The sequence below is a fragment of the Sus scrofa genome, chromosome 3 (assembly GCF_054392235.1).
Source record: "Sus scrofa isolate SSC_HxYL_T2T_F1_AM1 chromosome 3, Sscrofa_HxYL_maternal_Yorkshire_Landrace_v2.0, whole genome shotgun sequence".
Classification (NCBI taxonomy): domain Eukaryota; kingdom Metazoa; phylum Chordata; class Mammalia; order Artiodactyla; family Suidae; genus Sus; species Sus scrofa.
In genome coordinates, this window is record NC_139385.1 from 46,832,794 (window position 1) to 46,858,255 (window position 25,462).

The window sequence follows — 25,462 nt, forward strand, 5'->3', positions numbered from 1 at the left end:
GTGGGCGCAGGTGGCGTCTCTGGGAAGCCCTGGGTTCGCGCTGCCGTGGCTGGGACTGCACAGGGGAGCCGTTCCGGAGGCCCCACTCTCATCTGGGCCTGGCAGCACTGTTGGTGGGGGGAACGCGGGTCACGGGCCGTCTCTCTCACTCGTGGCCCCTCACTGCTTGTGGCCAAACGTGGGCTGTTGCTGCTGCCTGGGGGAGGAGCCGGGACAGCCGGGGCGCAGAGCCTGCCCGGCCCGCAGGCTCGAGGGCTTCTCCTCAGGACGTGCGCTCTCCTCCGCCCGCAGACCATGGTCTACACCATCCATGAGATTCCCATCTTCATCGCCATGGGCGTGGTGGGTAAGGGCGCCCGTGGGACCCAGGCCCAGCCCCGCTCCTGCGGCCGGAGGAGCACGGCCTCACTCCTGCTGGCCGTTCCAGGGGAGGCGGGGAGGGAGCCCGACCCCAGGGACTGGCACTGGGCCTCTGGTGGGAGAGGGCCGCTAGGGACACTGAAGGGCCAGGCTGCGTTCCTCACTCTGACGCCCCCGGGAGGTGAGCATCTGCCCGCCAGGCGTGTGCACGGCCGGCAGCCGCACCTCTGCTCCCAGTCCCCCCACGTGCCCCCCGCCCCCGCAGGTGGTATTCTGGGAGCCGTGTTCAACGCCTTGAATTACTGGCTGACCATGTTTCGGATCAGGTGAGCAGTCTGTTTAGGGTGCCAAGTGAGTAGGGGTGGCCGTGCAGGGCCCCTGAAAATGGTCCTGTCGTGGGCTCTGCACCCACGGGGCCGTGTGGAAGGCACGTGCCAAGCGCCCCCTCCACCGTGGTGTGGGGGGGGACAGACCTGTGCTATGGAGACGGTGGGACCAGCTGGGAGGGACCCGGAGAGCGGCTGTATCACGACCCGGGTGGAGGGCCCTGGCTTCTCACGCCCCTTCGGCCTGGCTTGCCCGGGGCGTCTTGCCCCAGCCTCTTCGGCCTGGCACAAGTCCTCCTGCCATCGTCAGAGCACCCTGGCTCTCTGAAAGCTTGGGGTTGCGTCTCGGCCTTTTTCTACTTGTCCTCTTGCACCAACGCAGATGCCGTTGGGGAGCGTCCCAGAGACCCTCTGAGTGTCCAGAGCCTGGGTGGTGGACCATTAAGTGAGCTCTGCCAGCCTCCCGATGGGTCCCGGGTGGCCCTCCTGGGTCCCCACCATGGCTGGTGGCGCCGCCCTCACTGCCCCACAGCTCAGTCCCCCCTGCCTCTGCTCCAGGTACATCCACAGGCCCTGCCTGCAGGTGATCGAGGCCATGCTGGTGGCCGCCGTCACAGCCACAGTCGCCTTCGTGCTGATTTACTCGTCCCGTGACTGCCAGCCCCTGCAGGGGAGCTCCGTGTCCTATCCCCTCCAGGTGGGCAGCCCAGGGCAGGGGCAGGCACGGGCATTGTGGGGGCCAGGGGTCTCGTCTGTCTTCCTGGAGGAGCGCCCCACAAAGTCTGGCAGGGGGCTGCAGGGGTGGGGCTTGGCCTGCGGGAGGGACCCATGTGCACGGGCTCACCACAGCGCCAGCATCTGTCAGTGACGAGCAGGTGGCTCAGTGGGGTCGGTCCACTCGGCGGGGTGGGTTTACTCGGCACGGAGAGGGCTGAAGCTCTGGCAGGTGCTCAGGGCGCGGTGGGCAGCTCTGCCCGAGAGAAGCATCCAGGACAGGCTTGCCCACAGACAGGAGCAGGTGGGTGGTTGGCGGGGTGGAGTGTGGGCCTGGGGCCCTGGGCTGACCTGTGCCGCTGTGCTTGGAGCCCCTGCTCTGGTCCAGGCCTCCAGGGGCCACGGTCTTGCTGTCCTGGGGGCCAGGCCTGCGGTGCTGGGGGGGCACAGACCTTTGCCTGTAGAGTGTGGGGGGGTGCTCGCCACGTGGGGTGGCAGGTTACCACGCGTCCCAGGGGCAGATGGGCCGTCCAGTCTCTGAAGCCTTGGCCGTGCGGGGTCTGGTGCGGTCTTGCCTCGGTTCGAGGGCAGTAGCTGACCCCAGTGCCGTGTGGCCATGTCTGGTGCTGCCCGGGCTGGGCTGCTGCGGCCCACCACCTGTTCCGTCTCCTGGCCTTGCAGCTTTTCTGCGCGGACGGCGAGTACAACTCCATGGCCGCGGCCTTCTTCAACACCCCGGAGAAGAGCGTGGTCAGCCTCTTCCATGACCCCCCTGGTGCGTGCCTGTGCTCCAAGCTCTGTGCTGTTGGCCCCCTGTCCCCGCTGGCTGTCCCTGTGACCGACCCACAGACACCGGCCCCGGGCCTGGCTGCTGGCTAAGTGCACAGAGGGCAGGAGTCGCCACCCGGCCGCAGGGCTGGGGTGTGCGAGCGTGGGGGCTGGCGGCCAGTACCCCGGAGGGCCCAGCCAGGCTCCCACGCCGTCTCCTCCTTTTCCTGGAGGCTGCCGTGTCATCGGACAGTCTCATTTGCCAGGATGAGTTTTCCTTCTGGGGCTGCTGGCCGGGGTCGCTCCGGGTCAGAAGCAGACTGCTGACTCCCACGGCATGGCCACCGCCTCACCCGCCCACACGTTCTAGCAAAAGTCAGGCTCTGGACGCAGACCTGCCCCCACGTCACCTGTCTCCATGCCAGAGGGGGCCTGAGGCACTCAGCCCGGTGCCACAGCCGTGCACACCCACGGGAGCCAGGGTGGCTGCTCTGAGCCGTGGCCGCCTTGCTGTCTGCGGGCCCCTGCCTCGTCCCCAGTTGGTTCCTGCCACAGACACCACCTCTGGGAACTGCTGATCCTCCTGTGTGCGTGCGTGCGTGCATGTGGAGCAGGAGTTGGCAAAGTTTAACAGACTTAAACATGAGGCAGAGCCCTTCCTGAGACGCACCCAGCGGCCGTGCGGCATCACCAGGCCTCTGGGTGGGGGGGCGCTCGTTCTGGGCTTTGATGGACGTCTTCCTGAGTTTGGAGTCACCGGGTGCTCGGCTGTGGCCGAGGTTCCTCCGGTTCCCTCCCCTGAGCCCTGGTGGTGCAGCCCTCTGCACACGCCTTCCCTCAGCCCCGGTCCCCGCTCCGTCCCCAGCTCCCCTCTGCCCCTCCTGCAGAGCCACCGTGCTCACACCTCCAGGGGCTGGGCCTCTGAGCCTGGCACCTGGCCTCTGAGGCCAGGGAGGCCGGGGATCGGGCTGGGGCCCAGAGGCCGTGACCGGCCGCAGGGCGGGCAGCCTGCCCAGGGCTGAGCCGTGTGGCTGGCCCCCTCTTCGCAGGCTCCTACAACCCCATGACGCTCGGCCTCTTCACGCTGGTCTACTTCTTCCTGGCCTGCTGGACCTACGGGCTCACGGTGTCGGCCGGCGTCTTCATCCCGTCCCTACTCATTGGGGCCGCCTGGGGCCGCCTCTTCGGCATCTCCCTGTCCTACATCACTGGGGCCGCGGTGCGTGCGGGGCCGTGGGGCCCAGGCAGGGTCGGGAGGGAGGGGCTGTGCCCGCTGCCGCCTGGGGCCTGAGGGCCGGAGCAGGAGTCGGGGTGCAATCCCAGACCCAGGGCCGCTGCTGCCTCCCAGCTTCCCCCTTCCACCTGCCTCAGTGGCGGCTTTATTTTTGTTTTGAGAATTTTCTGTGTCTTGGTTGTTCAGACAATACTTTAAAAAGCTGCAGGAGGAGTTCCTTGGTGGCCTCGCGGTTGAGGATTTGGTGTGTCACTGTCGTAGCCCCCGAACTTCGGGGAGCGCGGCCAAAGGGGCAGAGGCTGTGGGAGGCTCGCCGGCTCCCCGCCCCCCAGGCTCCGGCTCGTGTGCCTCCCAGGTTTTTCCGTGTCCTTTTCTAGTCCTTGGGTTTGGGGGGCTCTTTAAAGTGGAGATAAGCCTCCCGGACCCTGAAGCCGGGGTCGGTCAGAATGTGCACAGTTCGGTGGCTCTGCAGCACGTGCACAGGCCTGGGCAGCACCGCCCTTGTCTAGTTCTGGCCTGTTTTCAACAGCCCCTCGAAGAGGTCTGTCCACAGCCCCTGGCGGCCCCTGATCTGCCCTCTGCCCCCATGGAGGTGCCTCTTCCGCTCGGGGCAGATTCTTGGGGTCATGTCATGTGGCCCTTTGTGTCTGGTTCTGCCCGAGCAGTGGTGTTTTCAGGGCTCAGCCGCGTGGTAGCCCGAGGTGGATCGTTGCTCCTCTCCTGCCCGCGTGCAGTCCCTGAGCTGGGCACAGCGGGGTCTCTAGAGCTCAGCCACTGAAGCCTCAGGCTAGTTGAGTGTCAAGTGAGGGATTGGCCCCTGGGCCCGGTGGTGTGGGCGTCCCGGCTGTTTGGGGAGGGTCCTCCCCGCAGCTCTACCTCTTCCTTCCCCGCAGATCTGGGCAGACCCCGGCAAGTACGCCCTCATGGGAGCGGCTGCCCAGCTGGGTGAGTGTCGGCTTTCCGGGGCATCCGGGGCGGGTCACTGTCGTCCCGTCCCGTCCCCCGGTGCCACCTGGAGGGATGGTCCCAGGAGTGCTTGGGGACCACCGGCAGGGGACACAGGAGGGGCCCACGCAGCCGCCTGCAGAGGCTCGAGCCCCAGCACCCCCCCCACAGGCGGCATCGTGCGGATGACGCTGAGCCTGACGGTCATCATGATGGAGGCCACCAGCAACGTGACCTACGGCTTCCCCATCATGCTGGTGCTCATGACCGCCAAGATCGTGGGCGACGTCTTCATTGAGGTGCGGCCTCGGGAGGGGAGGGGGCGGGGACGGAGCGGGGCCGGCCCCGCCCCCTATCGCATGGCGTCGCCCTGCCCTCTCCGCAGGGCCTGTACGACATGCACATCCAGCTGCAGAGCGTGCCCTTCCTGCACTGGGAGGCCCCCGTCACCTCGCACTCGCTCACCGCCAGGTACCCCCGCAAGCCGGGCCGGGGTGACCTGGGGACGTCGCCCACAGCTGATTCTCCCGGGGCAGGGGTGGGGGTCGGGGTCTGTGGCTCCCGGGCCCTGGTCTGTAGACATCCTGCCCCCGACCCCTTCCCACCTGCGGAGCCTCGCTTGGGGCCGCGTGTCCGGAGCCCCCGCCCGCGGCGGTCACAGCGTGGCTCCCGCACAGGGAGGTGATGAGCGCGCCGGTCACCTGCCTGCGGAGGAGGGAGAAGGTGGGCGTCATCGTGGACGTGCTGAGCAGCTCGGCCTCCAACCACAACGGCTTCCCCGTGGTGGACGGCGCCGATGCCGCGCAGGTACCAACGTGGGAGCCCTGCTTTGGGGTCGGGGTTCCTGGGCTGCCCGGCTCTGCAGGGTCCGCGTGAGCACTGTCCTCTGGCCACGTGCCGGACACACCCACGTGTCCCGTGGTCACGCCCCAAACCGCGCCGCCCGCCGAGGCAGCGGTTTGGCCGGAACGTCCCAACACACCTGCACAGTGCCTGTCACTGCGGCTCCCGGCTCCTGTCACTGTGCGGAATGAGCTTTCTCAGGGCTGGGCCTGCTGCTCGCCCCTCGCAGGGGCTGGGACCTCCAGGCGCCTCAGCCCCTGTCCAGGGGTCCTTGCCCACTGCCCTCTCCGGGTGTTGGGGCTCTTGAGCTTGCACAGCCCAGGCGCCTGTGGTGGGGCCGGTGCCCATGTGGCGCCTGCCATGCAGTGTCACCCTGGCGCCACCGCCCAGCCCCCTGACCCGCCCGGGTCTCTGGCGCCTGCGAACGCTCTTTCCCTCGTCTTTCCCGCAGCCGCCGCGGCTCCAGGGCTTGATCCTGCGTTCCCAGCTTATCGTCCTGCTGAAGCACAAGGTAGGTTCTCGGGGCTGCTGGGACGCCGGGGACGCCGGGGTAGGGGTGGTGCTGGGCTCTGGACAGCCGCCCGCTGCCCGCAGGTGTTCGTGGAGCGCTCCAGCATGGGCCTGGTGCGGCGCCGGCTGCGGCTGAAGGACTTCCGCGACGCCTACCCGCGCTTCCCCCCAATCCAGTCCATCCACGTGTCGCAGGACGAGCGCGAGTGCACCATGGACCTGTCCGAGTTCATGAACCCCTCGCCCTACACGGTGCCCCAGGTGCGCAGGCGCGGGGGTCGGGGGTGGGGGCCCTCCGCAGCGGGGCTGTGCCTGGGCGGCGGTGCTCCACCAGCGGGTCAGGCTGCCCCTACCTTTCAGGAAGCGTCCCTGCCGCGCGTGTTCAAGCTCTTCCGGGCCCTGGGACTCCGGCACCTCGTGGTGGTGGACAACCGCAATCAGGTGAGCCGCGGGAGCTCCCAGACTGCACCGCCAGGGCAGGGGTGCCCCCCAGAGGCCGGGCTGCTGGATCTCGTGACGTGCCCTTGCTCCTGCAGGTGGTCGGACTGGTGACCAGGAAGGACCTGGCCAGGTACCGGCTCGGGAAGGGGGGCCTGGAGGAACTCTCTCTGGCTCAGACATGAGGCCCTGGCCTCAGCACCTCTTCTGGGCGCCCGCCTCGCTCCCCAGGCGGCAGCGGATCCAGTGTTCTCCAGATCTTGGGGACGGCCCGGCCTGCCCTCTGACACCCATGGGTTCCTGGCATTCATGGTGCCCTTCCCCCCAAGCCCCTTGGATGCCACGCGCCAGGCTCCCGTTTTCTCACTACCAGGAGTCAGTTGTGCAGCTTCTGCTCTCTCCTGGGGAGTGTGTCTGCACGTGTGCACGCCTTGCACGTGTGTTTAGCAGCTGGCGTGCTGGGCCCTGTGGGTCCGAGTCCATGGCCCCCTGCGCAGGGCGCGTAGCCTTGGAGGACCATGCTTTGAGGACCACCAGCTGGAGCCGGGGTGACTGGAGGCAGAGACACGAGCCGGATTGGGAGCCGGACTGCCTGGAGGACAGACCCCAGACTCAGCACGTGCACCCCGGGCCCCCCCTGCGGGGTGGTAGGGCTCTGCATTGGGGTCCCAGCCAAGGGGCAGAGCTGGGACTCTCCCATGGGTCTGGACCCTGCGTCCAGCCACACTGTCCACACCCCAGGGAGGCGGGGCTTCCCGCACATGGTTGTGCTCAGGGTCCCCCGACCCCGAGGGCTGATCTGGGGCAGCTCTTCTTCCAGTGTTGGGGCAGGTGGTTTTGGGGATGAACTGGGGAGGCCAGAGCAGGGGTCCACTCCTTCCAGGCTGGGTCATGGGGGAATCTTGTTTTCTAAAGTGACTCCTGTCGCCATTCTGTTGCTCTGACAAGGGACACGATGCCTTTGCAGTGGTTGGGCGCTACACCTCGGTTTTAGCCCTTTTTGAGGGGGTGGGCCTCCACTCCCTGGTGGGGAGCTCTCCGCGGGGGGCGCCAGGGGCCAAGTGTGGGGTCTGAATGGGAGAAATAAAGGAATTGTACCCAGACTGCTGGTGCCAGTGTCCTTGTTCCACCCGCAAGGCCACCGTTGGGCATCCTGGGATTCACGGGCCGGGGGCCCTTTCGTGTGCAGCGCAGGGAGGGGGCACGGGCAAGAGGCTTGGGGACCCACAGGAGGGGAAGTCTCTGGGCCCCCTCACCTGGCAGAAGGCAGGCCCCGAGCACCACGTCTTGTGTGGATGTCGGCTCCGAGGCTCCTGACCCACTGGACTCCGTCTCTGTGGGGGGCAATGCGTTGCCTCTGAGACGTTCACCTTGTCACCCCGTGGGCGGGTCTGGGTGACAGTGGAAGGCAGGTCCTCCCAGGCTGGACGAGGGGCCCAAGTGTCCACGCCATCCTTGGCCTCCGGCTCTTAGCGGTGACCGTGGGTTGAGGGCCTGCGTCAGGAAAGTTGCAGCTCCCTCTGGCCTCCTCTTACCTTCTCAATGGGGCTGCCGGGAGGTCGGAGTCACCAGTGCACCTGCTCTGTGGCACTGCCGGGCCGGCCCCATGGTCCCTGCCCTCGAGGCCCGGCTGTGGGACTGGCTGTCTTTGGGGTCGGGGGGTGTTCTGGGCTCTCGTACCAGAGGCCTGGCAGTTGCTCTAGGGCCTTCCTCTCCTCCCACCCAGGCCAGGCTGGGGGTCTCCCAACCTTGACCCGTAGCCCAGCAGCCACTGCCCCACCCCACCCCACCGCCGACTGGCTGAATTGGTACCCTCTCAGATCCTTCCAGAAATGGGCAGTTGGGGAGGTCCTGCCAGAATGAGGACGCTGAGGACTCAGGTTCCACTGGCAGTTGGGCCGTGAAGTCAGGAGGTTCTGCTGCAGCAGAGAAGGTTCCAGAAGAGCGTCCACGGTCTATCTCCCTTGGTTTTGTCCTGGAAGGAGACGTGAGGGCAGGAGCTGCTGCTTCATGCCCCCCAGGCTCCCCCAGGCCTCCAGCTCTGACTTTCCTGCCTCCCTCTATCCCCCCACCACCCTGCTCCCCTGTTACTCTGGGCCCCAACTCTGGGCAGCCACCGGGTGCTGGGCCCAGGGCCTCTTGGCAGCAGCAAAAGCCACAGGCGGGCTGTTTGAGGTGAGCTGAGGCCGGAGCTGGGGGCACCGTCCAGGGAGGGGCCTGCACGGGCGTGTGGATCACGTGGGACAGCTCCGTCTCCTGACCCCAGGTCCCCTTAGAGCCCCGGCACTCCCTCTGGCAGGTGCTGTGCCCTCTATTGCCCGATGCTGTGTGTCATCGGTCAGGGGCCTGGACCTCTCTGAGCCTGAGCTTCCCGCGTGGACAGCGAGAGCAGAACTCCCCCTGGGCCTCGCCGTGTCACCCAGTGAGGTGAGCTTGGCGGTCACGCTCACAGGGACCTGGGTCGCCATTTCCCTGGGCTTCATCTGGGGGCGGCCCCCCTCCTGTTGGCCCTGAAGGTGAACCCCAAGGTACTTGGAGAGCTGGCAGCCAACGACCCCCCGTCAGGGGCCTCACCCCCATGCCAGCTGAGCGCCGTCTGTCCTGAGGACCTGGGGCTTCTCCTGGCGGGGGCGCTGTCCAGCCCCGAGCCCTCGAGTCTGGAGGAGGTGGCTGAGAGGTGCGAGTCCAGCGGCCTAACATCCACCGCCTCCGTCCCGGAGCAGCTCGCACCTGAGCACCCGCAGCAGCTGGAGCAGTGGTGAGCCCCTGGGGAGCAGGCGTGGGGAGCCTCGCCTCAGCGCCCCGCACGCGTGGCCGACGCGGCCTGCTCCTCGCCCCTCAGGGTGGTGGACCTGCAGGCCGAGGTGGCGTCCTTGTGGGGACACAAGGCCCACTGTGAGCGAGCGACGCTGCGCCTGCTGCAGGAGCTGTTGCAGGTGCGAGCTCGCCTGCAGCTGCAGGATGCAGAGTTGGAGAGGCTGCGGCATGAGGTGCGGCAGGCGGCTCAGGCCCCCGAGAAGGAAGCCCTCCAGGTGGGGCACCGTCCCCTGGTGTCAGGGCAGCTTTTCCTGGACCCTGAGCCCCACTCGGCCCCTGCCGCCCAAGCCGAGAGCCTCGGCCCTCCCTGGGGCCCGGCTCCATGTGCGCAGGTCGAGCTGGGAGGGCCTCCGCCGGCCTGTCCGCAGCCCACATCCTCCGCCTTACAGTTCCCCAGCCTGCAGCACCAGAACCAGATGCAGGCCCTGGACAGGAGGTACCCACTCTCGAGGCGCAGGCCTAGCAGGAGGGAGAGGGGCTTGGGAAAGCAGCGGCTGATGCCAGGCTAGCCTGGGCATCAGCTCTGGGCTTTTGTTTCTTCCGACGTGGTGTCTGGCCCTGTAAGCAAACACACCCACAGCCGGACTCAGAAAGGTCTGGTTGCTGGGGTCTGGCAGCCTGTGAGCCTGGGGAAGGGGTTGGGGGCTTGCTGCTGGGCCCCATGGCCAGGCCTCTCCCTGAAGGCTGCCCAGCCCCGCTCCTAGCCACCAGGAGGGGGGCCGCGCAGGCCCCAGGCAGAAGCAGCTCTTGTGTACCAGGCTGGTGGAGGTCCGGGAGGCCCTGACCCACATCAGGAGGAAGCAGGCGCTCCAGGACTCTGAACGGAAGGCTGCTGAGCAGGAGGCCGGCCTCAGGTGGGCCCCTTGGGGTGGGGGGCTCTCTCTGACCCACTGAGTGGCGGGGGCAAGGGGGAGTCACCAAGGCAGGGCAGGCGTCCCCCTGGCCTCAGTGCCAAGCTGCTGATTGACGGCAGATCTCAGACGCAAGCCTGGGCCTCGCTCCCTTCCCCACTGGTCACCCCCACGGGAGAAGCAGCTCTCGGGGCCGAGCAAGGACACGGAGTTGGCTTCTGGCCTCTGTATGTTTACCCAGGCGGGGGTGTGCCCTCTGGTTCTGCGCCCCCAGTTGAGGCCCTGACCTGCATGGACTCTTGGCGTCCAGGCCCACCAGCCTCCCTCCGGCTGGCTGGGCTGCTGTGACCTGCAGGCATTGCCCTTAGGTTGGCCGAGCTGACTGAGAGACTGAAGCAGGAGGCACGGGAGTGGGAGGTGGCCTGCAGGGCCTTGCAGAAGAGCCAGGAGGCAGCTGGCCAGAGGGTGGACGTTGAGGTGGCCAGAATGCAGGTACCTGGGAGGCGGGTCGGGCCAAGGCAGGGCCCTGATGTCTGGGCATAAGTACCCTGATGCTCCCCAGCCCACGGGTCCTCCATTGGCAGGTTCTTCCCTCAGCCCAGCTCTCTTGTTTTTTTGTGTTTTTTTGTTTGTTTATTTGTTTGCCTTTTAGGGCTGCACCTGCGACACATGGAAGTTCCCAGGCTAGGGGTCGAATTGAAACTGCAGCTGCCAACCTACACCACAGCCACAGCAACGTGGGATCCGAGCCTTGTCTGCAACCAACACCACAGCTGGATCCTTAACTCGAATCTGCGTCCTCATGGATCCTAGTCGGGTTTGTTAACTGCCGAGCCACAAAGGGAACTCCCTCAGCTCTCGTTTTGTTTCTGTCTACGTGTTTGGACCCGGGGGCCAACCCAGGTCCTGTGCTGTGTCCTGCGGGTGTTGAGATGAGCTGATGTCTTAGGCAGTTTGTGTCTCCTCCTCGGGCACACGAGTCACACTGCCGTGCTCTGTGGCCACAGGTGACCACAGTGCCACATGGAACACGACCTCCATCACCCGGTCCTTAGCACTGGTGCTGTGTTGGCTCTGCTCCCCCACCCCGCCCCGCCCCCTGGGTGACCAGCACCCAGATGGAGAAATAGGCCCCTCCCTCAGCACGTCGTGCTTCAGTGCTTCCCTCCCCAAAGACGAAGCCCCCTAGTGGCCCTGCTCCCCGCCGTGTGTGCGGGCCCAGAGGGTGGGGAGGTGGGGGTGGGGGGATCCCCTCCGGACCAGCCCCTTCAGCTCTGCAAATAGAGGCCAGGGACTGCGCCGTGTCCCCAGCTGCCGCTGCCCACATGGCTCAGCTGCCCGGCTCCCGCGGCCCCTGCCACCCTGTGGGAAGTCACTGTCTTGGTGCCATCAAGAGGCAGGAGCTCCAGGAGGCGCTGAGCCCAGGGATTCCTGACGCCCCCGGGGCCGGGTCCACGCCCTGCAGCCGCTGCAGGGTTTGCGAACAAAGCTTTATCGGCTCATGGCCGTCTGTGTACTGTCGTCCCCAGCTGCCTCTGCGCTGGAGCCGCAGAGCCGAGGGCGATGACAGAGACCCTGTGGCCCGTGAACCCCAAACACCTGCTGTCCTCCGGTTCTTGACAGAAACAGGTGGCCAGGCCCTGCTCCGGGTCACTGTGCGTGGGGCAGGGGGCCCCGCAAGGACTCCAGGCTCACATGCTGCTGGGCTGGTGCCTCTTGCTGGAGCCCTGCTGGCCCCTGGGCGTGTGAGGAAGGCAGACAGGCGGGCTGGCCAGGCCCCGACGCCTCACCTTGACCCTGGGTGCAGCCGGAAGGAGCTGGGGGGAGGGGAGGGCTCTCCCGCCCGGGCCTGGAAGACGAGGCAAACTGAGCAGGCACATGTGTACGCAGACGGGCCACCCTGGGGCAGCTCTGGGCAGGGGTGGGGTCTGCTGGCCGCTTCGCCACCTCCCCTGAAGGTGTCTGCGGCCACTCAGGACCTCGAGGGTCCTGGCCCCGTGGAGCTTATCCTTGGGGCCCTTTGCAGCCCTCGTGCCTGGCCCTCTGGGAAGACGGGTGGCCCCTGCCTGCCCTGCCTTCCTTCCTAAGGAGGGAGTCACGGCCTGGCTTTGCAGGGGACACGGGACCAGGGCCCCTCCGAGCGAGGTGCCGGGCAGAAGACCAGCACATCGCGATGGCGCAGTGGGTGACGGGGACCCCCACGCCCGCAGGCACAGATGACCAAGCTCGGCGAGGAGATGAGCCTCCGCTTCCTCAAGAGGGAGGCCAAGCTGTGCGGCTTCCTGCAGAAGAGCTTCCTGGCCCTGGAGAAGGTGGGCACCAGCGGGTGTGGGGTGGCGCTCCCAGTGCTTGGCTCACATGGACACGGGTGGGGTCTCCGCAGAGGATGAAGGCCTCAGACAGCGCACGGCTGCGGGCAGAGAGCAGCCTGCGGCAGGAGCTGGAGAGCAGGTGGCAGCAGCTCCACGAGCGGGACGAGGAGCGCATGCAGGCCTTGCGGGGGCATTGCCAGGTACACAGAGTGGCAGGGCCGGCGGCGGGGGGGGCTCTGGGCCCGAGCTGGGGCAGGTCTCAGGCCGCCTCTGCCCGGCAGCAGGAAGAATGCCACCTTCTGGAGCAGTGCCGGGGCCTGGACAAGGCTGTGGTCCAGCTGACCGAGTTCGTGCAGCAGAACCAGGCGTCACTGAACCGAGTCCTGCTGGCCGAGCAGAAGGCCTGGTGGGTACCCGAGTGGGGCCTCAGACGGGGTGAAGGGAAGGCCCTGGCCCCCTGCCCCCGGCATCCTGAGCCCAGCAGGGCACCCTGGGGCAGAGAAGCTGCTCTTTAATGGGGGTTCCGCCCCTCCCCCAGCCTGTCAGTGGGTGGACGCAGCTCCATCTCAGGGACCCCTAAGGTCACCACTTATCCTGTCCTCCCCGGGGCCTCCTGGAAGGTTCTGAAGCCGGAAGCCAGGCTCCCTACCCTGGCCCAGTGCTGACGAGTGGGCCAGCGTTGGCGGAGGGCTAGTATCTCTCAGTGTCACCAACCCCCAGGGCTGCCAAGGGACACCTGGAGAACAGCCGGGCTGGGGAGCTGGCCGCCTACCTGCAGGAGAACCTGGCGGCCACCCAGATGGCCGGTGAGCTGGCCCAGCGAGAGATACGCAGTGCCCTGGAGCTGGTGAGGCGGCGGCCGCGGTCAGATCTCCTTGCGGGCCCCCTGCCCCGATGCAGGCAGCACACTCAGCCTGGCCCTCCGCAGCTCCAGGAGAAGAGCCAGGCTCTGGAGGTGTCCGTGACTGAGCTGGTCAGGCAGGTGAAGGACATGAGTGACCACTTCCTGGCCCTGAGCTGGAGGCTGGACCTGCAGGAGCAGACACTGAGCCTCAAGCTGCAGGAGGTGACGTGATGGGGCTGCCAGGGGAAGGGCATGCCTGGATGCGAGGGGTCCCGGCACCCGTCTTGCCAGCCCAGCAACTGTGCACAAGGCCCAGGGCAGCCCCGAGCCCAGAGCCCTCCTGCTGGGGGCGGGCGGCCCAGGGTCAGAGGCGGAGTGTCAACCACACAGCGGCTCCCTGGAGAGCGGGCATATCCCATACCACTGGCCCTTGCAAGGTGTGTCATCCCGCCAAGCACGAGTTCAGGGCTGTACGGTCACAGTCGTTTCTAGAGCCTCTCCATCCCCTGAAGGGGACCCTGGGCGTTCGCTGTCACGCCCCTCCCCAGAGCTGCTGTCTGTCCCTGGACGTGCCTGCTCTGGACGTTTCCTATAAACAGACTCGTCCACCGCAGCCGCTGTCACTGCATATCGCGGTTCGAGGCACCTCCACGTGGTGCCTCGTGTCACGGACGCCTTCCTCTTGCAGCTGCCGTGTGTTTCACCGTGTGGGGGGACCACAGCTTATCTGCTTGTCCCCCGACGGGCACTGGGCTGCTGCACTTTGGATGCCCTTGTGCTGCTGTGAACACATGTGTACGGCAGGGCCGGGTCCCCAGGGCCTGTCCCACGTCCCCCCTGCTACACGTGTGGGCAGGCTGCCAGTTCTGTGTCCCTGTCCATAACGATTCAAGGTCAGTGGGGGCGGGCCTGAGAAGGGAGTCAGGCCAGGCCTTCTTCTCCGGGATGCAGTTTTTTCTGTTCAGCCTGGCGGCCCTGCCCAGGAAGACTGGGGCCCCAAAGGGTGCCGGCCAGGCCATCTGGAGCTGTGTCCACTCCGTGTGGACGTGCTCACGGTTCAGCGGGGCCCGTGCCCTCCAGAAGCTCTGCTGTGTGGTGGTGGCCATCTGGGGTGCGACTCTGGCTCCAGCAGACAGGTCTGTCTGCCTGCCACCTCCCTCTCTGGGCGGGCTCCGGCCCTCACCGCGTGTCCACGCCTCAGGCACACAGTGAGTGGGAAGCCGCAGAGCAGAGATCGCGGGCAGACCTGGCGCAGTGGCGAGAGGAGGCCGAGGCGCACCTGCAGGAGGTGCAGGAGAAAGTGGACAGCCTGCCGCGGCAGGTGGGTGCTGGCTGGGCGGCCTCCCCTCCCCCGCTGGGCCGGCTCTGAACCCTCCCCCCCCGCCACCCACCTGCCCCTCCTTCCAGATAGAGGCCGTTTCCGACAAGTGTGTCCTTCACAAGAGCGACTCAGACCTCAAGATCTCTGCTGAGGCCAAAGCCAGGTGAGGCCCCCAGCTCCCGTCTCAGCTTGGCAGCGCCGACAGGAGCTGAGCTGGTCCCACCCAGGATGGCACTGCCATCTCAGAGCCCCCTTGCTGCGTCACACAGCTTCCTGACAGTGGTTCCCTGCCACGCCCCGTGCCTGTGGCAGCCGACCCCTCCCCAGCCCGGGCCTGGCCTCTGCAGGGGGCAGCCTTCCCTCTGTCACCTGCTGGGGGTCCCGCGGTCCCCACCGTGGTGGGGTGGCAAGGCCCATGCTCCGCCTGGGCCCCCTCCCCATCCCCGTCCCGCCCCCGGGACCTCCCCAGAGCCCAGCAGCCTCGGCCTCCTGTGCACACAGAGAGTTCGAGGTCGAGGCTGTGCGGCAGGAGCTGGCCGGTCTACTGTCCTCCGTGCAGCTGCTCAGAGGGGGCAACCCAGGGCGGAAGATCGCCGAGATCCAGGGCAAGCTGGCCACGGTACCCTGGGCCCCACCGCCGGCGCGTGCCGTGGGGTGGGGGGGTGTCTGGCTCAGATGGGGCGGCTCCTTCCGAGGGGCCCAGGCCTGCCTCCCAAGAAGCTCGGGTCCAGGGCACCCAAATGGCGGTGGGCGGGTCAGGCTCACAGCACGGCCATCCCACTGGGTGGCTCTGCGTGTCTCTGCAGGTGCCAAACGCTGGGGTGGCTCTGCAGGCACAGGGGGAGGAGCGCCCTGAGCTCTGGCGGGGCCCACCCTGTCCTCAGGCCGAGTGAGTGACACGCCCAGCTCCCCCCAGACGGGGGGTGGGGCGGGGAGGATCTGCGTGTTGCAGGCCGGCTCAAACAGAGTGATTGGGTTGGGGGCTGCCCCCCAGGGCTGAAGGCGCTGCTTTCCAAGCCCACAAACCCGGGCCGCGTTTAGTTTCAGAATCAAATGATGAAATTGGAAAATAGCATCCAGGACAACAAGACTATCCAGAACCTCAAGTTTAATACCGAAACCAAGCTGGTGAGCTCCCCCCACCCCCGGCCCCACGGGCGGGCCGCCCTCCTCTCTGACTCCCAGCACCCCCCGCCTCTCCCCGCCTGGCTACCCCCCCAGCTTTGGGGGCTGCCCGGCCATCTGTCCATCTGCGCGTGTGGTCCAGGCAGCATTTCCCGCTCGATGGGGCCCCAGTTTGGCCCGCGGGAGATGGATGCCATAGGCCGTCCCTCCCCTTCTGGTCCTGCGTCCTCAGCGCACGGAGGAGGTGGCTGCCCTGCGGGAGAGCATGATGCGCCTATGGAGCAAGGGTGGCCCCTGGGCCCTGACGCTGGGCAGCAGGCGGGTGCTCATGTCCCTGGTGAGGCAGCAGTTCTTCATCAAGGACGTGGCCCCCAGCGAGGGGCTGCCCCTGAACCGCTGGGGCGTGTACCAGGCTGTGAGGTGGGTAGCAGCAGCCGCCAGGCCCGGGCCCAGGGCTGGGGGAGGCCCCGAGGGCCGGGGGGCGGAGGGGGTCCAGGGCCTGAGCCGTATCTCCGGGCAGGTGGCTGCGGTGGAAGGCGATGCTCATGAACCTGGCGGCCCGGCGGAGGCCAAAGGCGGTCGGGGAGAAGCCCACTGGCCGGAAGCCCACCCAGCCACTCTCCTCCCTGGCCCCCTCCTGGAAATAAACAGCCGCCCCGTGCCTGTCAGAGTCCAGAGTCCCCCCATCCGGGGGCCAGCAGGCTTTGGGCTGCAATGTGCCAAGAGGACCCTTCCCCGGACTCCCCGAACCCCTGCTCCTGCCCTAGGCCCACCGCACCTGGGAGGTGGCAGAGGCAGCAGCTTTCCTGCCTTGAGGCAGGAGCCACCAGCGCCCCTGCTCCTGCCCTCCAGGAAAGCCTTGGCCCCCATAGCAGCTGTAGCTGGTCCTGCCACCTGCCACGGGCGCCACAGGAGGGGCCACCCTGCACCCGACAGGCAGTGCCGAGGGCTTCCCTTTGCTCTGACTGGAATCATGGGGGCTGCTCTGGGGAAATGGGGCTCCCCAGAGGGGGACACAGCATGTAGGCCTCCTGAGCCCACCACCTCTGAGGGGCCACAGCCCCTGCCCTGTCCTCCTCTTATGGCCAGAGCTTCTGGGCGGCCCTACCGGACCCCACCCAACCCCTGATCCTAGAGGTCCCACCTGAGCTGGTTGGTCCCCTGGTGGCCACCTTTCAGGACAGCACTTGAGAGTCCGGTCACCCTCTGTTCACCCCCCTGACCCTCGCTGGGCCGCTAGGCCTCAGCCAGCTGCACCCCATCCAGGGCCTGGGTCCCCCCGCCCGGCAGCTCGGGGCCGGCCTCTGCCGACCAGCTGGCCAGCAGGTCGCTGAAGTCGGGTGTGCCAGGGTGCAGCAGGCCCAGGGGGCTGGGCACCGGCTCCTTCCAGAAGGAGGGGGGCAGCTTCCTCTGGGTCATGGGGGTGATGTGGCCGTACTTCCGCTCCAGGGTTAGTCGGCGGCCCGCCACCGCCCGGGGCCCCGAGTACTGCCGCAGCCCGTAGTCGAAGAGCTCCGCCAGGGGCCCCAGCGGCTGTGCCCTGCTCCCACCGAGGCCCAGCCTGCACACCTGCCCCTCGGGGCCCCCAGGCGAGCAGACCCCAGGCTCAGTGGCCTCATCGTGGTCTGGGGGCTCGCCCTGGGCCGCGTGCACTGGGTCTGCGCAGGAGAGCTCCCTGGCTGAGCTGCTGGCCAGGTGGCCGTCCGCGTAGATGTCACAGCCATCTGGGTCCTGCCCCCGGCCCTTGCGGCCGAAGTACCGCTGGATATCGCCACTGATGAGCTCGGAGAACCGCAGCAGCTGCAGCGGCATCTCCGTGCTGCTGGGGTCCAGTGGGGCCGCTTCTGGGGCGGCTGTGGCCCATCCTGAGCTCCGGGAGGCCGGGCTGTGGCCCTCTGGCCCCTCGGCCTCCAGCTCCTCGTCCTCCTCCTCCTCCCCCTCGTCGTCCTCCTCCTCCTCCCCCTCGTCGTCCTCCTCCTCCGACGTGTCTGGAGGCACGGGGTCTGAAGGCAGGAAGGGCCCGTGGGATGCCAGAGGCAGCCGGAAGTCAGAGAGAGGCCGGATCACGCCCGCGGCCATCTCCTCCAAGTCCCGAGTGGTCGGGGCCTCTGGGGCGACAGGCACGGCTGCAGGACAAGACGAGAGGGGACAGGCTTGTGGTCAGGGCCCGCAGCCCTCCTAGGGGGATGGGTCACTGCGGGCTCGAGGGCCGTTTGTGCCTGGGGAGGGCGCTCAGCTCAGAGGCACTGGAAGGAGGCAGGCGGTGGCACCGGGCGGGTGGGCGGGGCAGGATCTGGGGGGGCTGCCGGGTGCCCTGTCCTGTAAGGAGGGCGGTCGGCAGGGGCAGGAAGGGTGGCTGACAGGTCAGTGCTGTTGGAGAGAGAAACGCCAGGAGAGAGGAGCAGGGGAGGTCGCGAGGGGCCTGGTCCAGGCCCTGGGGTGCCTGTGGGTTTGGGGTCCCAGAGAGCAGAGCGCGTGTCGGCTGCGGCTCTTGATAGCCAGGCTCGCTGGCACGGCGTCTGCCCAGGTGCCAGCAGGGGAGCCCCTTGGCCCCCGCATGAGTGTCTGTGGCTGGCAGGGTCCCTGAAGATGGCCACGCTGGGCCCGACTCTGTCCCCTGTGGCTTTGAGGAGCCTCACGGAGCCGTGGGGGTGAGCTCAGGGGAGGTGAGTCGTTTCTGCGTCCCAATTCTCATAAATGCAGCCCAAGTCCCAGGCTTCTGTGGGCTCCCTGTCGGGGGATTGAGGTCACGCTGGAGCGTCCCTAACCTGGGGCTGGGCTGGGGCTGATGGGACTGGGAGCGGGAGTTTGGGGGAGTTTCGGGGTGGAGCTGGCTCTCTCCTTGATTGATTCTGAACATGGGAGCCCCCAGCCCCCGGCGGCGCCTGGCTCCTCCACAGCAGGGAGGCAGGTGGGCTAACCCATTGGCAGAGCCCTGGGCAGGGAGGCAAGTGGGGGGTGAGGCAGGGCAGGAGGTTCAGAGAGAAAGAGGGGGCGCCCAGCTTGCCGGAAAACCACTCCCTGTCATGGGGGGAGGGGCCCCTCTTTCCCACCAGGGTGGCCCCAGCTCTGGGCTGCGGGTATGGCCACCATGGGGAGCCAAGGCTCAGGCGGCGACCTTCCGCTGGCTCACGCCTTCCGGGAAACCCGCCTCAGTGGCCCGTCCAGGCTCGGCCCTGCTGGTGACCCCTCCCGGTGGGCGGGTGGTCCCCAAAGACCACCTGGGCAGAGGGGCCCACAGCCTTCCCAGGAGGGGAAGAGGCCAGACTTCTGCGGCCAGCACCCTCCCCAGCCGCCCGGCTCCTACCTGCCAAGGCTGCAGCTCCCGCTGGGCGGGCCCGCCTCCACCTGGGCTCAAGCATTTATAGCCCAACGCCGAGGCTGGCCGGGCTGGCAAATATTTGGTGACTGCATTGTCATCGCAGACTGGGCAAATAGAGCCCGTTTGCTTTAGCGCCCGGCAACCAGGGCCCCGCGGGGGGAGCCTCGGCCTGCCCGGGGACCGTGGAGTGTTTGCCGCTCGCCCAGCTGCCTCACAGCCGGGGCCGAGGGCCCTTATCTGCGTCGCTGATGGGGGCCCGGACCAAGCTTTGTCAAATGGGCGGAAAATTAAATTTCATGCTATTTTGACTTCTGGAGTAGCCTTCTCTAGAGCACCCCCTGCTTGGGCAGCGCCCAGGGCGACCGGCTCCGGGCAAGCCGCAGGGCCTGCGAAGGCCGAGGCCCGTGCCTGCCAGGTGGGGCGCTTGGGCAGGTGGGCCCCTCCTGCCCCCCTCCCCCGTCCCAAGCTGTAGGTGCCTTTGCAACACATCCAGCCGGAGCTCTGCTGCCCCACCTGCTCCTGGGCTGCGTCCCCATCCCCAGGCTGAGCCACATCCCCCTTCTCTGGCTCCTTGTTTTGGCTCCTGTGCCTTCCTCGGAGGGGCTTCGCAGCCCCTCGGCCCCGTGGATCCTGCCTGGGTGCGTCCTCGCCCAGCCCCTCTGCCAGTCGCCACACCCCGCTGGCTGGTGACAGGGAGGGACCCTCTCTCTGGTCTGGAGGCCTGCAGCCCAAGCCAAGGGGCCCTCGGGGTTGGCTCATGCCGGAGGCTCTAGCGGGAAACCCACCCCTGGGCCTCTCTCCCGGCGTCCGGGGTCGCCCACAGTCCTTGGCACCTGGACGTGCAGGTGCGCCCCTCCAGCCTCTGCCCCTGTCATCCCACGTGGTTGTTCCTGTGTTCATGTTTCCGTCTTCCCAGGACACCTGTCCTTGCTGGAGGGCCCTCCCCTCCCCAGTCCAGTCCAGCCTCATCTTAACTTGGTCACACCTGTTAGGAAGAAGTGGCTCTGCTTCCACGTGAGGCTCTGCTCTGTGGATGCGAGTTTGGCGGACACCGTTTGGCCTCGTTGTCCACCAGACATGGCCCTTGCGGGTGCGGCTCCCAGGGAGCAGCCCCTGGTGCAGGCTGGGGGGACCCCCCAGGGCCACCAGGGCTGTGGGCCAGGATCTGAGGACAGGACAGCTTTGTGTGTTGCGGGCCCCGGGGCCCCGCGGTCCCTCTGGGTTCTGGATCGCCCTTCCAGCTGTGGAGGCTCCAAAAAGGTCGCAGAGGCCCCACGCACCCACACACACCCCCACACACACACCCTGGGTGCTTCCCCCTCAGCTTCAGGCTCCAGCACCCACTTTGGGGGTATGGCAGCACCCCGTTCCCCAGGGGGTGTGGGCAGACCCAGTCTTTCCAGCCCCTGGGCCTGCAGGGTGGCTCTGCCCCCGCTGAGCACGGCCAGTCGCTTCTTGGGCATGTGGAGGGCCCAACGGCTGCACCAGGACCCCTGGCTTTGGGGGAGGGGCAAGAAATGAAAAGTTCTGCCCCCCCAAACGGAAGCTGCCCCAGGCCAGGCTGGGAACCTGCCCTGAGCTGCTGATGTCTCACCACCAGGCTGTGTGCCTGAGGCAGGACCCAGGAGAGCGGTGGCCAGGGGCAGAGTGTGTGACACGCCAGGCCTCCCCGCCTATGGTTACGGCACCACTACAGCCCCTTCCCAGGGGAGGGGTGTCTGTCCGGCCTCCGTCCCGTGAGCCCAGTCCTTCCCCCGGAGCCTGACGTCAGGCCTGGCCACAGCTCTGCACCGACCCAGCACAGCTCAGCCGTCAGCCCAGACCGAGGGAGGCCGGAGTTGGGGTCCCAGCTGCCCCCCGCCACCAGCTGGGACCTCAGAACCCCTCTCTGTCCAGATTCAACCTTGCCCCCTGCGGGCCTGGGAGTACCCACCTGCGTTTCCCCCCCCACCCCAGTACCCAGAGCTGGACCTCAGCCGCTGCCCTGCCTGCTGCCGGGGCTGGGGCCGGGGAAGGGGCTGGAGACAGGCCGGGCCATGGTCAACTCCGCCTTGCCAGAGGCCGAGGCCTGGGAGGGCGCATGGCTGGGTCTCCAGCCGTCCCCCGTGCCGGGCCCCTGGCTGGACGGTCCCAGCTGGCGTGGCCGGAGGAGGGCTTCCTGGAGCACACGACACGGCAGGTGTTGCCCGGCTGAGCTGCAGGAAGCAAAGCTGTTCCAGCAGAGAGGACAGCCTGAAAGGACCCAGGTCGCAAGGAGCTGGCACCCTGGGATCGAGGGAGTGAGAATCGCTTGATGTCACCTCACCTGGCACAGGGGCCAGCGCGGGTGACGGGGAGGGACCCTGAGGTGCGTCGTGGTCCTAGACTACCTGTCTACGGTGTCTCAGAGGGAAGCAGTTGGTCCGGCGGGGAGGGGACGCGGCGCCAGCAGCAGCTGCTCACGGAAGGGCTGGAAGGGGCCGCAGGCCGGACCTAGAGCAGCCACCAGAATCGGAAAACAAGGGTGCTCTGCCCTGGAGCCTCCAGAGCCCAGCCCTGCACACACCTTGGTTTCAGGCCAGGAGACCGCCTGGGGCCTCGGAACGCCAGGGCTGCAGGATGAATCGGTGTTGTTTTAAGCCACTGGGCGCGTGCTCACTGTGTCAGCGGTGATGGAATACCAGGAAGCATCAGCTGGAAGGTGGAGTGGGTGGCCGGCAGGACCTCCAGGCCTGGCCCAGAGCACCGACCCTCCTTCTGGCCATAGGGAGCCAAGTAGGCCCGGGGCTCAGCTCTTCCCGGCATCGCTGGGGTGGAGTCTCGGGGTGAGGGTGGGGCTTTGATGGGGAGGAGGGCCTGGCGTGGTTATCACCCCCAATCCCACTTTTCCAACCCAGCCTCCGCCTCAAGCCCCAGTCAGGGGAACAGGGGCCATGGCAGGAGCTTAAGGTCCAAGGGGCCCAGCGAGCTGTCCATTAGTGCCAGCTGCGGGGAGACCGCCCAGGCAGCCGGACCCTTGACCTTCTCTGCTGGCATAATCCTGGAGAGCTTCTCGGCCTGACCAGAGGCAAGGAGGAAGCCTCGGTCCTGGACAGGGTTCTCGTACAGCGGAGAAGCCAGAGCAGACAGGTGTCTGGGGAGATGACAAAGGAGACCTGTGGTGGGAGACTGCTGCTACGGCACCAGTCCCAGCAGTCAACGATGGGGCCCAACAAGGCACAGGTGAGGAGGTGAGGGCAGGCGACAAGCATGAGAGGGACTGGAGAGGCGGGTCTGGGGGCTTGGTAGAGGTGTCTCCTGAGTCAGAGCCACACTTGAGCCAGACCAGGGAGGCTGAACTCCAGGTTTTGTTCCTGGTGAGGCCGGCTTGGGGTATGGCAGCCTGGCAGGCCCTGGGTCAGTGCTGAGATGCATGTTTCCAGAATCACTGCCTGCACATGTCCAGCTGGTGTTGGGTGGCCAGCCAGGGCCAAGCCGCTGACATGGGTGTCCCAAGCTCCCTGCACCCGTGGGGGGCCCCCGGGTGGGGCTGGGAGCTGTGCCACCTGGAATGTCAGTCTCGGGGCCTGAGCATATTCCCAGCATCTGCTCCCGTTGTGGGCCACATAGGGCCTTCAGAGCTCTGTGCCCACCCTGGAGCACCTGCTCCACCCCTACCCCTGCTCTCAGGCCTTGGCCCCCAGGAGGAAGGCTCTGTCCTGCCCGAGGTGGAGGACCTGGCTGTCCCCTGCACCCCATATTGATCTTCCCAGGGAAAATCAATAGCTCCAATATGTCAGCTCTCAAGTGGCCTACAGTAAATTACTCCTGCCATCAGGCACACAAGGGCTGCAGCCTCCCTCCCATTAGCGGGACATTAGAGCTTGTGTGAGGTTTCTCTGTGTGCTTTGAGATAATGAGGGCTGAGGTGTTGGTTTATGCCTGGGGGCGGGGGGGGGCCTTGGACAGGAGCATGCATCGCCAGCGGAGCTGGGCACCTGTCACCCAGCGCCCAGCCAGCCCCGGACACATCTGGTTGGGGCTTCTCCCCCTCTAGGCCCCGCCGCGTGGGAGAGTCAAGAGACCACAGCATTTGGGGCTGTCGTCGCCTCTGGTCAGCCGCCGCCACCGCCTGTGTCACTGGACAGCTGGGTTTAAGCACAGGGGAACCACAGCTCGGAATCTCAGCACGGGTCTCAGCAGGCGAACGGTAGAAAGGGCTCTGGTTGGTGGAGGTCCCGTCATGGCTCAGTGGTTAACAAACACGACTAGCATCCGGGAGGGCGAGGGTTTGATCCCCGGCTTCGCTCAGTGGGTTAAGGATCTGGTGTTGCCGTGAGCTGTGGTGTAGGTTGCAGACGTAGCTCGGATCCCATGTTCCTGTGGCTGTGGTGGAGGCCAGCAGCTACAGCTCCGACTCAGCCCCAGGCCTGGGAACCTCCATGTGCCACGGGTACAGCCCTAAAGAAAACAAAAGAAAAACAAAAAAAAAAAAAAAAAGAGAGAGAAGACAGGGCTGCGGTTCTGCGGGTGTTGGGTGAGGGCTCTGCTTTGGGTTGGGCGTCTGTCGTTCCCCTGGGGCTGCTGTAATGAAGGACCCCTAATGGGTGGTTTAAAACAACGCTGCCTCCTCCAGCTCAGGAGAGGAGAGTCTGCTCCTGGCCTTTCTCCCGGCTCCCGGCGAAGCCGGCTGCCCCCGCCGGCCCTCAGCCTGCGGCTGCGTCGCTCCAGTCTCTGCTGCCTCGTCACATTGCCCCTCTGCTGCGTGTCTCCGGGCCTTTTCTCTTCTCATAAGGACTCTAGGCCCTGGGCTTAGGGCCCGCCCCATCGAGCATGACATCGCTTCAACCCGTTACAGCCGCAGAACTTAGATGCCAATGGGGTCACGGGCTGAGGCTCCAGCGGGACGTGAAGTTAGGGAACACCGTTCAACCCAGTGCAGCATCCTAACACATCTTATCCAGAAGGAGGCAAGAAAAAGGGAAGCTCCAGCTGTGGCTGGTAAAGGACCAGGGTCCCTCCCCTCAGCCAGGATGGGGTACTTGGTCTTTGTTGAGGTTTGGGCCGTGTCAGATGCGATTATGGAAGGTGGTGTTTTGTCTTGAGCTGTCATGGTCACAGAGACCAGCCTATGGTCTCTGGTCCCACACTGCTGTTCCCTGAGATGGATGACGCCCCACGGGAGAACAGCAGGCCAGCTCCCGGACACCAGCGCCTGCTGTCCTCTCAGATGCCTCAGGATCCAGGTCCTGGCATCGGGCCTTCACCTAGAATGGGGACCAGTGGCAGCAGGAGCTGGGGACAGAGGGGGACATGTGGATGTGCTCATTCCCTCTTGTGGGTCTGCGTGCTCCTCCCAGGCTCTGGCCCCGGCGCAGCCCTGGGGACCCCATGGGCGGAGGGCATCCGCCACTGCCTCTGGATGGAAACACATTTCCACGCCACCCCCTCAGTCTTCATGCTGTCCCAGGTTCCTGCCAACGGCTTCCCAGCTATAGCAGCTGGCCTGGAAGCAGCCCCCAGCACACAACGCCCATTATTTCACAGCCAAGGACGGCCTGGCTCTAGAGATGCCCTCCAGGACGTCCTGTTTCTGTCACCCACCCAAGGCAGTCATCAAGACTGGGACAGGTTTAGGTGCCCTTGGAGGCTGTCCTGGCCAGGATGGAAGTCCCAGCCACTCTCCTTGACCCCCAGCTCTGCACCCACTCTGCTGTCCCAGGGTGGCTCCCAGATGCCCTGGAGCATACCAACCAAGTGGCTGCATTAGCTGCAGTCGGCAGCTCCACCCCTAACCTCAGGGCTCTTTGATCTCCACCTCCTCCAGGAAGCCCTACAGACTGCACACCAGAGTGATGGTGGCCCATTCTCCCCACACTTAGCACCCCCTCCTCCCACCCACAGCAGGTGCTCCTGGGGTTCCCGGTGGCTGAACTGGTTTGCCCGTGATTCTGGGTGGGGTTCTGGCATGGAAAAGGTGGGGTGGGGCCCAGTGAGAAAGGAGGATATGGGCACACAGGTGCCTCTGTTGACACAGCAGCTCAACACAGTTCTGGGTTTGGATCGGAGCCTCCGCCGGGCATCCGGGGTGGAGCAGGGAGGTCTCCCAGATGTTGCTGAGCTGGGAACCCTCCAGCCTGCCACCTTTGCTCACCTGTCTCTAGAGTTTCTGGGGGGCGAAGAATAGTGCCCATGGCTGGTGCTTCTCCCGCCACAAAGCAGGCGCAGGAGATCCTCCAGAGGCAGAGGTGCTGACCAGGGCGGCTGCACGTTACAGCTGCAACTAAACAGGCTCCCTCGTCATCTGGCTCTGCAAGAATGAGGTAGCTGAACTTCAGCGCCCCTGAGAGCAGTTCGGGGCGGAGATCAGGAACAGGGCACCCTGTGCTCTGGGAAAAACTGGCAGAACGGGCCTTCAGAGAGTTGGGTGTTTTCCGGAGATTTTATGAGTCCAGTTTCTTTCATCTCCTCATATCCAGAGGAGCACTGAGCTCATTAACTGAGACAACTGGGCCTCCAGACAAGCCGCGACCTCCTGCCAAGAATATATGCACTGACCACATATGCACTGACCTTCCTGATGCCTCTTTGGGGCACTTCCTCACCCGTCTCATTTTGCCAGAAATAAAACTTAACTCAATGCTCCCATTGTGTGTGTGTGTGTGTGTGTGTGTTTGCTGCCGACACAGTTCACAAGGTGGCCTTGTTATCTGATTTTGTCACTAAGTCACCCCCCCCAACACATCTCCACAGTCTGCTGGTGCCTGGCTCCTA

General features: G+C 66.3%; 3 protein-coding genes and 1 long non-coding RNA gene across 6 annotated transcripts in view; 3 read left to right on the forward strand and 1 right to left on the reverse strand.

Moving 5' to 3' along the window:
* The window catches only part of CLCN7 (chloride voltage-gated channel 7), a 21,366-nt gene extending 14,125 nt beyond the window's left edge, over nucleotides 1-7,241 (forward strand). For both annotated transcript variants that reach the window (XM_003354661.5, XM_013987799.3), the window contains exons 13-25: nucleotides 292-346; nucleotides 626-686; nucleotides 1,245-1,383; nucleotides 2,082-2,175; nucleotides 3,218-3,387; nucleotides 4,296-4,347; nucleotides 4,519-4,646; nucleotides 4,733-4,818; nucleotides 5,025-5,154; nucleotides 5,642-5,701; nucleotides 5,785-5,961; nucleotides 6,061-6,141; nucleotides 6,237-7,241. In XM_003354661.5, the coding sequence (XP_003354709.3) occupies nucleotides 292-346; nucleotides 626-686; nucleotides 1,245-1,383; nucleotides 2,082-2,175; nucleotides 3,218-3,387; nucleotides 4,296-4,347; nucleotides 4,519-4,646; nucleotides 4,733-4,818; nucleotides 5,025-5,154; nucleotides 5,642-5,701; nucleotides 5,785-5,961; nucleotides 6,061-6,141; nucleotides 6,237-6,323 (1,320 nt within the window). In that variant the 3' untranslated portion in view covers nucleotides 6,324-7,241. The remainder of the gene's footprint in view (nucleotides 1-291; nucleotides 347-625; nucleotides 687-1,244; nucleotides 1,384-2,081; nucleotides 2,176-3,217; nucleotides 3,388-4,295; nucleotides 4,348-4,518; nucleotides 4,647-4,732; nucleotides 4,819-5,024; nucleotides 5,155-5,641; nucleotides 5,702-5,784; nucleotides 5,962-6,060; nucleotides 6,142-6,236) is intronic.
* Nucleotides 6,620-19,038, forward strand: CCDC154 (coiled-coil domain containing 154). Its single transcript, XM_085020106.1, has 16 exons — nucleotides 6,620-6,785; nucleotides 8,566-8,896; nucleotides 8,981-9,391; nucleotides 9,714-9,809; nucleotides 10,175-10,298; nucleotides 12,017-12,118; nucleotides 12,190-12,318; nucleotides 12,400-12,524; nucleotides 12,839-12,965; nucleotides 13,047-13,184; nucleotides 14,164-14,283; nucleotides 14,370-14,446; nucleotides 14,785-14,902; nucleotides 15,325-15,411; nucleotides 15,641-15,828; nucleotides 15,929-19,038. Exons 1-16 carry the CDS (start codon nucleotides 6,620-6,622, stop codon nucleotides 16,053-16,055), a joined length of 2,466 nt encoding a protein of 821 aa, XP_084876232.1. The 3' UTR covers nucleotides 16,056-19,038.
* Nucleotides 15,375-25,129, reverse strand: PERCC1 (proline and glutamate rich with coiled coil 1). Of its 2 annotated transcripts, none has more exons than XM_085018116.1 (2): nucleotides 24,843-25,129; nucleotides 15,375-17,534 (listed from the first exon to the last, which is right to left on the reverse strand). In XM_085018116.1, exons 1-2 carry the CDS (start codon nucleotides 24,880-24,882, stop codon nucleotides 16,645-16,647), a joined length of 930 nt encoding a protein of 309 aa, XP_084874242.1. In that variant the 5' UTR covers nucleotides 24,883-25,129; the 3' UTR covers nucleotides 15,375-16,644. The 2 variants fall into 2 exon arrangements, with proteins under 2 accessions (XP_084874242.1, XP_020942511.1); XM_021086852.2 differs by lacking the exon at nucleotides 24,843-25,129 and adding an exon at nucleotides 18,716-18,770 and having other exon boundaries at nucleotides 16,645-17,534.
* On the forward strand, nucleotides 20,943-24,852 carry LOC146404606 (uncharacterized). The gene is made up of 3 exons (XR_014841067.1): nucleotides 20,943-21,077; nucleotides 21,287-21,931; nucleotides 22,746-24,852. It is a non-coding gene; the product is annotated as an uncharacterized LOC146404606 (long non-coding RNA).
* Nucleotides 25,130-25,462: the final 333 nt, after the last annotated feature.